The sequence below is a fragment of the Chrysemys picta genome, chromosome 11 (assembly GCF_011386835.1).
Source record: "Chrysemys picta bellii isolate R12L10 chromosome 11, ASM1138683v2, whole genome shotgun sequence".
Taxonomy (NCBI): domain Eukaryota; kingdom Metazoa; phylum Chordata; order Testudines; family Emydidae; genus Chrysemys; species Chrysemys picta.
The window spans coordinates 78,033,635-78,048,829 of record NC_088801.1 but is presented as its reverse complement, the minus strand read 5'-3'; the positions used below and the strand labels follow the sequence as shown (position 1 = coordinate 78,048,829).

General features: G+C 45.8%; 2 protein-coding genes across 7 annotated transcripts in view; one reads left to right on the top strand and one right to left on the bottom strand.

The window, feature by feature from the left end:
- The window catches only part of MCM3AP (minichromosome maintenance complex component 3 associated protein), a 72,105-nt gene extending 70,980 nt beyond the window's left edge, over positions 1 to 1,125 (bottom strand). For both annotated transcript variants that reach the window (XM_005311342.5, XM_005311343.5), the window contains exon 1: positions 988 to 1,125. The gene's annotated coding sequence lies outside the window, so the exon portion shown is untranslated. The remainder of the gene's footprint in view (positions 1 to 987) is intronic.
- YBEY (ybeY metalloendoribonuclease) lies at positions 999 to 15,189 on the top strand. 5 transcript variants are annotated; one of them, XM_065561201.1, is made up of 6 exons: positions 999 to 1,124; positions 3,304 to 3,534; positions 8,155 to 8,286; positions 11,259 to 11,318; positions 12,186 to 12,254; positions 14,917 to 15,189. In XM_065561201.1, exons 2-6 carry the CDS (start codon positions 3,325 to 3,327, stop codon positions 15,001 to 15,003), a joined length of 558 nt encoding a protein of 185 aa, XP_065417273.1. In that variant the 5' UTR covers positions 999 to 1,124; positions 3,304 to 3,324; the 3' UTR covers positions 15,004 to 15,189. The 5 variants fall into 5 exon arrangements, with proteins under 5 accessions (XP_065417273.1, XP_065417275.1, XP_065417272.1 ...); XM_065561200.1 differs by lacking the exon at positions 999 to 1,124 and adding an exon at positions 1,169 to 1,309; XM_065561202.1 differs by lacking the exon at positions 999 to 1,124 and adding an exon at positions 1,467 to 1,491.
- Positions 15,190 to 15,195: the final 6 nt, after the last annotated feature.

Below are 15,195 nucleotides of genomic sequence, written 5' to 3'. Positions count from 1 at the left end.
TTACTGATACTGAATAGATTAACTACTTTTTGAACCATTTCTTATGCACTACTTTCAAGAGACTGCTGCACAAGAAAAAGGAAGGAAGTCTGAGCAAAAAGCTCAGAATAATATACCGTAGCTACTCACTCCAAGGAGCAACCAGGCTACAGCTCTGAAACTCATCTTTCCATATGGGACAGAGCCAGACCTAGCAGCGTGGACACAACTGAATTTGGGGGCTTAAAATCATTTTCCGTAAATTCCTGGCGTCCGGATTGAACCTACTACAGAAGCCATAAATTCAAACTGCAAAGGTGCATCTGTAGTCCTCCGCCCACACAGCCTAACCTGCACTTTCATCTCAGCGCTGCCCCCCAGCTGAATGGGAACTGCCTGTTCAGAGACAGCCGGTGTAAAGTGAACAAAGAATACAATAATTCACATGTAGCCAGATGAGAGTCCCCAGACCCTTACTGGGGCAGAGGCAACTCCGGAATGGGGACTGTGCCTGGACACAGGGAAAGGAGTCTGGGGGGCGGGGTCAGTGCCCAGGGACAGGGCCTGGGCAGGGGAATGGGGCCAGGGGGCGGTGGGCAGAGGCCAGGGAATAGGGTTGGTGCCTGGGCAAGCGAATGGAGACAGGGCAGTGCCTGCACAGAGGGAAATGGGGGCAGTGGGCAGGAGCCAGGGAACGAGGATGGGGGAGGGGTGATGCCCATGGACAAGGGCTGTGGGCAGGTGGGTCAGTACCCGGGCAGGTGGCATTAGAATGGGGCCGGGGACGGTGCCCACAGGCGGGGGGCGGGGAAGGGGGGACGGTGCCCACAGGCGGGGGGCGGGGAAGGGGGGGCCGGTGCCCACAGGCGGGGGGAAGGGAATGGGAGTCCGGGGGGGCGGTGCCCAGGGGAAGGGGCGCAGGGGAACGGGTCGGGCGCTGAGGGGAGGCACCGCGCCCGGTATCACCGCGCCCCGGGAGCCGGTCCCAGGCCCCGCCCCCAATCTCACCAGGCCGGGTCACTAGCAGAGCCGCCGCCGCCATCGCAGTGCTGGGGGGGGCCCGGATGGCTCCTCCGCGCGTGCGCACCAGCTGGGCGGGACCAGGGCTCCCCCGTTTCCGGACCGTCGGCCGGAAGCCCCGCCCGGTGAGCGCGCGCTGCAGGGGCGGTTGGCGGCGCGCGCCGGGCCGAGCCGAGCCCCGCGTGCTCAGCGCTGCTGCCGCTGCAGAGCCGCCCCGGGCCCAGCGGTGCCGGGCTGTGCAGTGACTCGCCCGGTGTCACCCCCGAGCTCCGTGGCCGGGACAGAAGCCAGGTCCCCAGGGCGGTCTCAGGTGCTGTAACGCTGCTTCTCCTCCCTGCGTGCCTGGCTGCCCGCCTGTGCACCCCCGCAGCACGGCCGGCCTCGCTCCTTAAACGCCCTGCGCCCCCCCGGGCAGCGGGTCCTGTCCTTAGCGCCTGCATCACAATGGCGGCGCCCAAAGCGGCGGGGGGAAGGTGCACAGACAACCTTCAGGTTGGCCTCGCCCAACTGCAGAGTGCCCGAGTTTACAGCTGCACCATGTTTGGCGTGTGTCATTTTATATCCTGCTAGGCTGTCCCCTCTGCTTTGCTTTGGATGAATGGACTGTAAGGTGGATAGAAAGCTGGCTAGATCGTCGGGCTCAACGGGTAGTGATCAATGGCTCCATGTCTAGTTGGCAGCCGGTTTCAAGTGGAGTGCCCCAAGGGTCGGTCCTGGGGCCGGTTTTGTTTAATATCTTTATTAATGATCTGGAGGATGGTGTGGACTGCACGCTCAGCAAGTTTGTAGATGACACTAAACTAGGAGGCGTGGTAGATACACTAGAGGGTAGGGATCGGATACAGAGGGACCTAGACAAATTAGAGGATTGGGCCGAAAAAAACCTGATGAGGTTCAACAAGGACAAGTGCAGAGTCCTGCACTTAGGACGGAAGAATCCCATGCACTGCTACAGACTAGGGACTGAGTGGCTAGGTAGCAGTTCTGCAGAAAAGGACCTAGGGGTCACAGTGGATGAGAAGCTGAATATGAGTCAACAGTGTGCTCTTGTTGCCAAGAAGGCTAACGGCATTTTGGGCTGTATAAGTAGGGGCATTGCCAGCAGATCGAGGAACGTGATCTTTCCCCTCTATTCGACATTGGTGAGGCCTCATCTGGAAGACTGTGGCCAGTTTTGGGCCCCACACTACAAGAAGGATGTGGAAAAATTGGAAAGAGTCCAGCGGAGGGCAACAAAAATGATTAGGGGTCTGGAGCACATGACTTATGAGGAGAGGCTGAGGGAACTGGGATTGCTTAGTCTCCAGAAGAGAAGAATGAGGGGGGATTTGATAGCAGCCTTCAACTACCTGAAGGGGGGTTCCAAAGAGGATGGAGCTCAGCTGTTCTCAGTGGTGGCAGATGACAGAACAAGGAGCAATGGTCTCAAGTTGCAGTGGGGGAGGTCCAGGTTGGATATCAGGAAAAACTATTTCACTAGGAGGGTGGTGAAACACTGGAATGCGTTACCTAGGGAGTGGTGGAGTCTCCTTCCTTGGAGGTTTTTAAGGCCCGGCTTGACAAAGCCCTGGCTGGGATGATTTAGCTGGGAATTGGTCCTGCTTTGAGCAGGGAGTTGGACTAGATGACCTCTTGAGGTCCCTTCCAACTCTGATATTCTATGATTCTATGATTCCTTTCTAAGGTAACAGACCTAGTGGTTTCAATCTCTCTTCATACAAGTTTTTCCAGGCCCTTGAGCATTCTTTCTGTCCTTCTCTGAATCCCCCTCTAGTATCTTCCTTGAGATGCGAAAGCTGCTACATAGACAGCACTATACAGGAGGCCTCTCTTTATCCAATGGACTTGGGTGTAACCATGGATGAGAGCCATGTAACCCTTCCTTGTACTGTGCAGTTTATGTACTTTAAGGGTCCCTCTCTAAGCCTAGAGGGTTGTTTCAGCCTCCAGACGTATGCTCCAACATATTTACTGAGATTGCCAATGTGAGGTAGACAGCTGACTGCTAGCTTTAGCTTCTCTAATGTATGTGATGGAACAGACACAGGTTGGTTACTGATAGACTGATTTGTTCTAGATTTGAAATGGTAAGGGGATTGGATGGTTTAGATGATTGGCAATAGGCTATATAGGCTGTTTTGTCTAGATCAAAGCAACTGGCTTCTAAAATTACGTGTTTTACCCTCCACCATATCTTTGTCTACCCTTTCACAGATCCTAAAGCAACAATAGTGTCTCATAGCTGCTACTGGATTATTAGTTGCTACCATTGCCTAATATTCATTTTTAAAAATTAATTTGCAGGGCCCCCTTGAATAGTTTCTAATGAGTTTAGTCATTCGAAATCTGCAGAAAGTCATCCCCCTCAGGCGAATCCCACTTCGCAGAAGAATAGAAATCCTTCAGAAGATTTTGGACGTGCAGCAGTTCGACCTGGGCGTTATCTGTGTTAATAACAGAAATATTCAACGTCTCAATAGCACCTACAGGCAAAAAAATGTCCCCACTGATGTGCTTTCCTTCCCTTTTCATGAGGTAAAATTGATTTTTCTTCCCCTCCCTTTCTTCTCTTTTCCACAACTACTTTCTTGGTCTGCCTGACACAACTGACTTCTTTGCAAGCCATTAGAGAAAGTACCATAACCCTTATTAAATAAATCCTAAAATAATTTGATATATTTTGTTGCAGTGACTCTCTGTGCTGATACAGTAGGACACAGTGCTTCAGGGGATCCCAGACATGTTGTGGAACTTGATGGTGATTTGGGACCTGTTTCAGGGCTCTCAGAGGTTATCTTCTTTGAAACCATCTTCAGCAATCCTCATTAGATGTTTTATACGTTCTTCCTTCCATGGCTCCATAAATGCATGAAAACAGAGCCATGAGTCAAGTTATACATACACTGCCTGTTCCCCAGCATTTCAGAAATTCTACTTCCACAAGGCAGCTGGCAGCAGTTAAAGTGTCACTACTGGGAAGCTGAAAGTGGACAATGGGATGGATCACTTGATAACTACCTGTTCTGTTCATTCCCTCTGAAGCACTTGGCACTGGCCACTGTTGGCAGACAGGATGCTTGGCTAGATGGACCATTGGTCTGATCCAGTGTGGCCATTCTTATGTTCCTGCTTTTTTGCCTTTTTTGGTCAGTGTTGTTTAAATCTTCAAAGTAACCAGTAAGAAATTTGATTATTTATTATTGTTGATAATAACTAAATGTCTTTCTGTTGCTCTCTTATGGAAGGCAGTCAAGATTTAAAAGGAAAAAGGTACAGGCTCACACATTCGGCTACCATCAGGTACTAGGGATAGGGAGAGAAGGCATTGGAAATGTAACTTTTCCATCAAAGGTACAGGTTTAAACACTTTTGGATCCCATTTGATTTCTGCTGACATGAGAACAGTATAATTGCTCACCTAGGGTCATAGAATCATAGAATATCAGAGTTGGAAGGGACCTCAAGAGGTCATCTAGTCCAACCCCCTGCTCAAAGCAGGACCAATTCCCAGCTAAATCATCCCAGCCAGGGCTTTGTCAAGCCGGGCCTTAAAAACCTCCAAGGAAGGAGACTCCACCACCTCCCTAGGTAACGCATTCCAGTGTTTCACCACCCTCCTAGTGAAATAGTTTTTCCTGATATCCAACCTGGACCTCCCCCACTGCAACTGGGTCATAGGAGTGGCAAAAATATTTCCTAGGTAAACAATAATTAGCTAAAGGATTCCTCCGTTTTTGTCACATTCAGATCTCGTTTTTAGTAGCTGTGCTATGTTGATGTCTAAAGGTGGTGTTATTTATTTAGCAGAACTCTGGCCTCTAACGGGATGTCTACACAGCCTGGGGGAGCTAGCCTTGCCGTCAGAGTTGACGGACTTGGGTTAGCAGAGCTCATGCTAGCACTCTAAAGATAGTGCTTTGAAGTTGTGGCTCAGGCAGGAGCTTGGGCTCTGAAGCCTAGGGAAGTGGGATAGACTTCCAAGCCTGAGCTCCCGCCCAAGCTGCAATTTCAAAGCACTGTCGACACGGTACTTCTGGGGGAATTCTGCACATCTGCGGACACACAGAATTCCTCTATATCGCTGCGCTCATGCCGGCTGTTCTGGTGCCACAGCAGCCTCTGGTGGGCAGAATGCAGGACTGCAGCACTTCTTAGGCAAACTGTATTTTATGCAGGAAAATACAAAATTCTATGCCCAGTGCTCCAGCATTCCCCCAGGAGTAGAGTTCCTCACAGCACACTGCCTGCAGAGCCAGGTTAGGACAGAGTGGGGCACACAAGATTACTGGGGTTCAGAATGGCTAGTGGGGGGACAGACTGGAGCATGGGTTCAGGAGTTAGTGAGGTGACAGAAAGGGGAACTACACAAAAATGAGGAGATTAGTTAAACACAAATTAACAGGTACAACACCAAAAGTAAAATCCCTGAAAACAGCATGGAAACTTTAAAGACACCATAATAGAGGCTCAACTTAAATGTATACCCCAAATTAAACATAGTAAGAGAACCAAAAATGTACCACTGTGGCTAAACAACAAAGTAAAAGAAGCAGTGAGAGACAAAAAGGCATCCTTTCAAAAGTGGAAGTTAAATCCTAGTGAGGAAAATAGAAAGGAGTATAAACTCTTGCAAATGAAGCTTAAAAATGTAATTAGGAAGGCCAAAAGAGAATTTGAAATACAGCTAGCCAAAGACTCAAAAAGTAATAGCAAATACATTTTTAAGTATATCAGAAGCAGGAGGCCTGCTAAACAACCAGTGGGGCCACTGGACAATCAAGATACTAAAGGAGCACTCGAGGATAAGTCCATTGCGGAGAAACTAAATGAATTCTTTGCATCAGTCTTCACAGTTGAGGATTTGAGGGAGATTCCCAAACCTGAGCCATTCTTTTTAGGTGACAGATCTGAGGAACTGTCCCAGATTGAGGTGTCATTAGAGGAGGTTTGGGTCCAAATTGATAAACTAAACAGTAATAAGTCACCAGGATCAGATGGTATTCACCCAAGAGTTCTGAAAGAACTCAAATGTGAAATTGCAGAACTACTAACTGTCATCTGTAACCTATCATTTAAATCAGCTTCTGTACCAAATGACTGGAGGATAGCTAATGTGACGCCAATTTTTAAAAAAGGGACCCAAGAGGTGACCCTGGCAATTACAGGCCAGTAAGCCTGACTTCAGTACCGGGCAAACTGGTTGAAACTATAGTAAAGAACAAAATTGTCAGACACATAGATGAACATAATTAGTTGGGGAAGAGTCAACAGGGTTTTTGTAAAGAGAAATCATACCTCACGAATCTACTAGACTTCTTTTAGGGGGTCAACAAGCATATGGACAAGGGGATCCAGTGGATATAATGTATTTAGATTTTCAGAAACCTTTGACGAGCTCTCTCACCAAAGGCTCTTAAGCAAAGTAAGCTGTCATGAGATAAGAGGGACGGTCCTCTCATGGACTGGTAACTGGTTAAAAGATAGGAAACAAAGGGTAGGTATAAACGGTCAGTTTTCAGAATGGAGAGATGTAAATAGTGGTGTCCCCCAGGGATCAGTACTGGGCCCAGTCCTAGTCAATATATTCATAAATGATCTGGAAAAAGGGGTAAAAGGTGACGCGGCAAAATTTGCAGATGATGCGAAACTACTCAAGATAGTTAAGTATAAAGCAGACTGCGAAGAGCTACAAAGGATCTCACAAAACTGGGTGATTGGGCAACAAAATGCCAGATAAAATTCAATGTTGATAAATGGCAATTAATGCACATTGGAAAACATAATCCCAACTATACATATAAAATAATGAGGTCTAAATTAGCTGTTGCCACTCAAGAAAGAGATCGTGACGTCATTATGACTCTCTGAAAACATCCACTCAGTGTGCAGTAGCAGTCAAAAAAGCGAACAGAATGTTGGGCATCATTAAGAAAGGGATAGCTAATAAGACAGAAAATATATTGCCTCTATATAAATCCATGGTACGCCCACTTCTTGAATACTGCGTGCAAATGTGGTCGCCCCATCTCAGAAAAGATATTTTGGAATTGGAAATAGTTCAGAAAAGGGCAACAAAAATGATTAGGGGTATGGAACGGCTGCTGTATGAGGATAGATTAATAACACTGGGACTTTTCATCTTGGAAAAGAGATGACTGAGGGGGGATATGATAGAGGTCTATAAAATCATGACTTGTGTAGAGAAAGTAAATAAGGAATTGTTATTTACTCCTTCTCATAAGACAAAAGCTAGGGGCCACCAAATGAAATTAGTAGGCAGCAAGTTTAAAACAAACAAAAGGAAGTATTTTTTCACACAATGCACAGTCAACCTGTGGAACTCCTTGCCAGACGATGTGAAAGCCAAGACTATAACAGAGTTCAAAAAAGAACTAGATAAATTCATGGAGGATAGGTCCATCAATGGCTTTTAGCCAGGATGGGCAGGGATGGTGTCCCTAGCTTCTGTTTGCCAGAAGCTGGGAATGGGAGACAGGATGGATTACTTGATGATTTAGCTGTTCTATTCATTCCCTCTGGGGCACCTGACATTGGCCACTATCGGAAGACAAGATACTGGGCTAGATGGACCTTTGGTCTGACCCAATATGGCTGTTCTTATGTTTGACAAATAAAATATGCAGAATTTCCAAATATTTTGTGCAGAATTTTTAATTGTTTTGGCGCAGGATTCCCCCAAGAGTAACACAGCTATTTTTTAGAATGCTAGCACAAGTCCCACTAGTCCAAGTCTGTCAACCTAGGCTAGGAGGCTTGCTGCCATGGGATGTGTCGGCCTACCCTAAGCAAGTCAAGGACATGTGTAAATTTTACACTAGGTGCTGGACCTATACATACTGGCTGACTGAACATAGCAAATGTTTCACAGCTTGGTGATTCGTCCTTTGGATCATACAGTCAGATCAAAGTCCCTTTCTGGTTACTGTCCTAATGGAAGTTAAAGACCCCTTAGCTAATTTCCTTTGTCAGTAAAAAGCCTTTAGTGTCTAAGGTTCCATTTGCATGACCCACCTTGCTGTGCCAGTGCCTAGCTCATTACTTCGTAACAACTTTGGGAAGCCTGGAGGATGAGAAGTACTCTGTATAACCAGATTCTCGCTTTTGTTAACTTTTGGAAGGGCTTCTGTATTTCAGAATCTGAAAGCAGGTGAGCTGCCTCAGCCTAGTTTTCGAGACGAATACAATCTCGGTGATGTTTTCCTAGGAGTAGAGTATATCTATCAACAGTGCCAAGAAAATGGGGAGGATTACTACAGCATTCTTACAGTAAGTGTTGCTTACTAATACAGATTTCTCATCAGAGACACGATTTGGGAACCATGGTTGAAACAATGCTAATATTCACTGGTGGGGAGGTTTTTTTGCCAATTTATGGACATTGCAAAGATTCATCTACAGAAAAATGTCCTGAATCCAAACCTATAATGTAAAGCAGGAGTGGGCAAACTTTTTGGCCTGAAGGCCACATCTGGGTGGGGAAATTGCATGCAGGGCCATGAATGTAGGGCTGGGGCAGGGGGGTTGGGGTGCAGGAGGAGGTGTGGGGGGCATGCGGTGCCCACCGCTTCCGGGAGCAATGCAGGGCCAGGGTAGGCAGGGAGCCTGCCTTGCCCTGTGGCGCCACAGGGGTGGTAATCCCGTGGGCCAGATCCAAAGCTCTGATGGGCTGGATCCAGCCCGCGGGACGTAGTTTTCCCACCCCTGATGTAAAGGAATTTAAATGTATATGCTCCATGTAAGCACGAAGTCATGCTAAAACACATTTCCAATTGCAGTCTTTTCTTAAATGTGGCTAGGATGTCTCTGGTAACTGTGTTCAGTGCTGTTACAACTTTGGAGGAAAGACTGAGTGGTAGAATAATACTAGCCAGTGTCACCTGGGCTGCACTGAGGGCTGGGAATTAATCTACAGTGAGGGGTAGTTGTGTGGATTCAAAAGACAGTTTAGGAGCTATACTCCCTAGATTCACTGTAGAGGCTGAGCAGCAAGCATGTCTCGCCAATAGTCTTAACAGCAGAAACTGCTCCCATGAAGGGGCAGAAGCAACAGCTGCCATAACTTACCCAGGAGTGGTTGCTTCTCTGAGCTGAATTAAAGTTACTTCCACACTAAGGAGACCAGGACTGTTCCTGTTGTTGGTTCTCTTTGTCCATATAGGGGTTATTTTTAAATACAGTATAACAAGAAAATAAAACTCGGAAAGTAATGGGGGCTAAGCATCTCTAGATATTAGCTGTGGAATAAGATGGGCTGAGGTGACTTGACCTCTTAGCCTGGTCTGGAACACTTGGTAAACTGGGCACAAACAAACAATATGTTATATACATTTACGTTTAAATAATAATATATGGAGCTATACGTATCTCATAGAGCTGGAAGTGACCCCCCCCCCCGAAAAGTCATCGAGTCCAGCCCCCTGCCTTCACTAGCAGGACCAAGTACTGATTTTGCCCCAGATCCCTAAGTGGCTACATCAAGGATTAAACTCACAAACCTGTGTTTAGCAGGTCAATGCTCAAACCACTGAGCTATCCCTCCCCTTGTGAGCTATCCCTAGCTTTATACATCAAGGAACAAAGAATGTAGGTTACACTTATGCAATGGAGGACTCTATCCTGGGAAGCAGTGACTCTGAAAAAGATAGGGGGGTTTGATGGATAATCATCTGAACATGAGCTCCCAGTGTGACACTGGCAAAAAGGACTAATGTAATCTTTGGACGCATAAATAAAAGTATCTCTAGTAGGAGTCAAGAAGTTATTTTACCTGTCTATTTGGTACTGGTGCAATCGCTGCTGGAATACTCTGTCCAGTCCTGGTCTCCACAATTCAAGGAGGATATTGGTAAATTAGAGAGGATTCAGAAAAGAGCCACAAGAATAATTAAAAAATTAGAAAACATGCCTTATAGTGATAGACTCAGGGAGCTCAATCTGTTTAGCTTAACAAAGAGAAGAGAAAATGTTGTTAGTAGAGGGCTCTATAATCTAATGGACAAAAGCATAACAAGATCCAGTGGCTGGAAGCTGAAACTAGAGAAATGCCAACTGGAAAAAAGGTGCCTATTTGGTTAACGGCAACTTAACAATAGATGTAGTGGATCATTTGACATTCAGTCTTGATTTAGAGCTGTTTTTAAAAAGATGCTGTACCTCAACCAAAAACTTATGGACTTGGTTTGAGAATTATTGGGTGAAATTCTATAGCCTATTACACAGGAGGTCAGACTAGGTGATCTTAATGGTACCTTCTGGCAATAAAATCATGGATATGGAATTCAGGGACTTAGCGTGATTCTTTTAAAGATTTTAAAGATAAGTTTGATCCACCTTTTAAACATAGAAAGAGTGTAATGGCTTTCAGTCCCTGCTGCAGGTCCCCATGTTGCTCTTGCAGTCTAAGGCCTTGTCTACTCTGCCTTTTGCTGACAAAACTCTGCAGCTTTTGGAGGCAAAACAGTGGAAGTGTACACACTGCAATGCCACTTTTGACGACAAAACTGCCCTGTTTTAGTGACAAAATAAAACCACCTCGATGAGAGGCATAAAGTTTTTTGCGGCAAACTTAAAGCAGCAAAGTGTCAGTGTAAATCAGTGGTGGGCAAACTGCAGCCCATCAGGGTAATCCGCTGGGGGGCCGCGAGACAGTTTGTTTACATTGATCGTCCACAGGCACGGCCACCTGCAACTCCCAGTGGCCGCAGTTCGCCGTTCCCAGCCAATGGGATCTGTGGGAAGCGGCGGCCAGCACCTGTCGTCCTTCCCCTGCCTCAGGGCTGGTTGCTTCTGGCAGCTGTCTGAACTTAGAGACAGCATGCCGACACACTCACTCTCCCCCAACACACACACGCTGTCTCTCCCCCCCCCCCCCCCCCACGCTTCAGTTGAAAAGCAGCTGGCAATCTAGTAGGATGCCCATGGAAGGATGGGATTGAGAAACCTGCATCACGTGATGCTGTACCTGCCCCATGAGGCATTGCAAACACTTCCCAAAGCACCCTGTGGCCAGTTGCACAGTGGGATTGGTACCCACAATGCACTGCTCTTTGTCTATGCAAGAGCTGCTAATGTGGATGCACTCTGCCGACACAAGGAGCATAGTGTGGACATGCAATAGCGGTTTAATTAAAGTGGCATAACTTTTGCCAACAAAACTCTGTAGTGTAGACATAAGCCTTAAACTTTCTGATCTCTTTAAAACTATTTTTTATTTACTGTTTCATCTCTATTTTGGAAAGAGGAAAAGGGTGAGTTTTGCCCCAAAGAGGAAAGGGATGCTGAAGGCAAGAATGCTGAAGGCAAGAATGCTTCTTTATTTAAACCTATTCTTGTGTACCCTCATGTATCTTCTGCCAGGGAACATAAGTTTGATTTACTGAAGTCATAGAACAATTCCCTGCCTTGTCCCCAAGGCTCTGAGTGCCCACAATTCTAATTGAGGTGAGTGGGAGCTGTATTATTCAGCACCTCTGAAAATGGCCACAGATCCACTGGTGCCGTAAGCGGGCATAGTTCCATTTGAAATCAGTGGAGTTGCTGAGACTGATAACTTTTGAAGATTAGAGCAGGAGATGGAGTTGTGTTCCCAGTGACCCATCTGGTTATTTTGATTAGCAGCAGGTGTATTTTCTTGGACTTGACCATAGACAAGATATTTTACCATTTGAAAATGTCCTTTTTGATTACAAGAGGTTGAAGACAAACTTGTGGCTGACTTGTCAGAGGAAGCTATTATTACAAACACTGTCCTCTGGAATTTCTGTTTTCTTTTGGTTGGTGACTTTAGATATAACCTGTTCCTGTACTTTTTGGAGTATTAACTGGTTTTCCTCTGAAAGTTTCCCAAAAGCAATAGAATACATATAGCTGACAACATATGAGAAAGCTAGACTATATTCAGAAGATTAAAGTTAGTCATTCTTGCAGTTTTTCTGCTCTTGCCCCCTTTTCCCATCTCAGTACAAGGTATGCAAGGACCATGTGCCTTAGACTATTGATCTTCGTGTACTGGCTAGTAAAAGTAGTTAACTTTATTACTGTCACTTTCTTTGTGAAGAACTGTGCTAAATATTGCAAGATAGCCCCTACATACTACAGTGATGCACACATGGATAAATGTTTAGAGATTTGTAAAATACTAAAACCATTTTTGTTACCTTGGACAGGTGACTGCAGCTCATGGACTATGCCATTTGCTGGGATACCAGCACAACACAGAAGCAGAGTGGGAGCAGGTAAAAGGATGTCCTTACCTAAGCTGAGATATATATACACTTCTACCTCCATGTAACACTGTCCTCGGGAGCCAAAAAATCTTACTGCGTTATAGGTGAAACCGTGTTATATCGAACTTGCTTTGATCCACCAGAGTGCGCAGCCCCCCCCTTCGCCCGCCCCCCCCCCGGAGCACTGCTTTACCGCGTTATATCCAAATTCATGTTATATCGGGTCGCGTTATATCGGGGTAGAGGTGTATATATTAAGAATGCCCAAAATACATCAGTGATGGTACATCAAATTCAAAACCTTATTGTAAATGCAGAGACATTTTCCTGACTATTCATACATATTGTTGTATAACCTTCTAATCCTGATGCTCTCAGGGGCACTTTGCAGCCAGTCATTCATACATACATTCAAACCGTGAAAGTATTAGTGAAAAGTTCTAATAGTGCCTTTCATCTTAGAGAATCCTCAAGAACTACATCTGTGTTTAAAAGGGTTCAAAAACAGGCCTTAGTATGGGCTCTTTCAGCCTTAACTGTGGAGACACAACTGTTCCTCCATGGGGCAGGAATCCGCGCAGCAGCCATATAACTTTGCAAGGCTACAATACGTTAGGAGAGGAAGTGGTTTAAAAATATCTAATTGAAACTGTAGCTGGAATTTTAGGAAATAATGCTGTGCAATTATGTATAGCCTTACCTCTGAGATGATCTGATGGGTTATCCTCATTTTACAAATGTAAAAACAGACAGCGTTTTAACTATTTGTGCAAGTTCACACAGAAGACTACTTAGAGTGGAGAACAGAACCTAGTGTGACAGTCAGGCCGGATGGCTGCAAGAGGGTGTGGGAAGGCAGATATGTAAACTGTAGAATATTAAAGGCCCTCTTCCCTGTCAGCTGAGAAGGGGTTACCTCAGGTCAATTAGGAACACCTGAATCCAATTAAGGGCCTCTTGAGACCTTTTAAAGCCCCTCTCCTGCTGAGACAGACAAACCCACCCACCCACCCCTCCCTCCCTGTTGAGAGACACATGCAGGCTGTTACTAGCCTAGTGGGAGCAGGGAAATAAGCATCTCCAGGAGGAGAGGCTGTGCTCCTTCCCGTAGGGGAAACAGACAAGCCTGAGTGCCTGCCAGGGGAAGGACTGATTCCCCGGGGCAAACCACAGGATGATACCCCACCCCAATGGGGAGGCGGGGAAGGTATCTCCCTCTGTAGTAGCGTCTAATGAAATAGTCCCTTCTGTTTGTTGGAGGAACACCCCTTAGACCTACCCAGAAAATACGGCCGAAGGAACACAGAAGGGGGAAGACAAAGACTGCCCCAGTGCGGCAGACGGGTTGATTTAACCCAGGCCCATCTCACCAAAGGGAGAAGTGCTGAGGCTGGAGAGACAAGGAAGGTGCCTTGCCACACGCGGTATGGCCGTTCCCTGTTCTGACAACTGGAATATGTATACTACCTCCCATAAGCAGATGTAATTAACCACATTGGAATCTTGCCAGAACATCAAGATTCACACCTTTTTCTTGTGGAAAAAACTTTGAGGTGTTTAATAGCCCATCTAATTAGGGCCTGCTTTTTACATCCTTTCTGAAAATTGGGACCTCCAACAGTCTAATGCCCTAACTCCAATTTGAGGTGTTAGTTCGATACTTACTCAGGGGGAAGAATCGCCTATTGCAGCAGAAGTTGATTTAGTTGGGGATTGGTCCTGCTTTGAGCAGGGGCTTGGACTAGATGACCTCCTGTGGTCCCTTCCAATCCTGAGATTCTATGATTAAGTAGCCACCACTGCCTGGATTTCCTTTGGTTTCAAATACGATTACTGACCAGGCTCAGCCTAGCTTGGTTTGTGAGAGCTGACAAGATCATAGGCAGAGGTTGCATGCTTGCAGGCATATCTCCAGTTTTCTTAATGAACCATAGCTAAATGTGACTGCAATCAGTGGGAACTAAGGACAGCCAGCACCCCACAAGAGTACTGTGTATCTGGAAGGACTGAGCACTAGAAGTGCTTTGAAATCCTTGAATGAAAGGGTCTGTGTAAGAGCCCAGTCCTGTACCTGCTTATCCATGTGAATCGCTGTGTGCTCATGTGAGACGTCTTATTGAGTTCCTAGGTAACATTTCTCATGTAAGCAAGGGTTTAAAAGGAAAGGCACGATGCAGTTTTAGTGCCCATTCTTGTAAAGTGCAGTTCTGGTCAGAAATGTGACTGTAAATATGGCATAGTGGGTTCTGGATTTATTGTGTCTCACTGATTCTGTATCACATGGGTGGGTGGATGTCAGGCAAAGACATGGTTTCCTGACTGCCAGCTCTGCAGACACAAACTGGGCTCTTTCCTTCTCATTTGGTCATCACAGTACTTATTTTCTGCCGGTGAAATTATGTCCTATGTGACACCTGTGCAGCCCAGTTGCATGAAGAGAATCCAGCTAACTTCATCTTAACTGTGTTGGCTCTGCGGTTACTTTTATCCATAACTCATCTGTTACGACTTTGAATTCACACACGGGCAGATCTGTTTAAAGAAGTTGCCATTTTTTACATAGTGTACTTTTCGGATTAGAACAGCACTTTAATGTCTAATGCTTAAAATTATAAAGAATGTACATGAAGGGAAAATGAGCATACTTATTGAGTTTTTTCCCCACTCATAGATGTATCAGAAGGAAAAACAAATTCTTGAGGAGCTAAATGGAATCACCGGTGCAAACCTCCAGCCACTGACTAAAAACCATTTCTGATCACGTTGCAAAAAAAAGAAAGAAGACCCAGAAAAATAAATCCTTATTCTACTAAGAAACCAAGTAGCATGGATACAACTAACTTAAGTATTAAGTGATTTATTTAACAGATATCTGTTAACTTCATATAGTGTCAACAGAATGCCTTACATTGTAGTGTGTAATAAAATTCAGCCAAACCGCTCATCTTTG

Bases quoted from the DNA above. Each gene is read 5' to 3' on its own strand.
- YBEY (XM_065561201.1), top strand. From the start codon at position 3,325: ATGAGTTTAGTCATTCGAAATCTGCAGAAAGTCATCCCCCTCAGGCGA. The intron at 3,535-8,154 runs GTAAAATTGATT...TCTGTATTTCAG, and splicing joins TTTCCTTCCCTTTTCATGAG to AATCTGAAAGCAGGTGAGCT. The intron at 12,255-14,916 runs GTAAAAGGATGT...CCCCACTCATAG, and splicing joins CAGAAGCAGAGTGGGAGCAG to ATGTATCAGAAGGAAAAACA.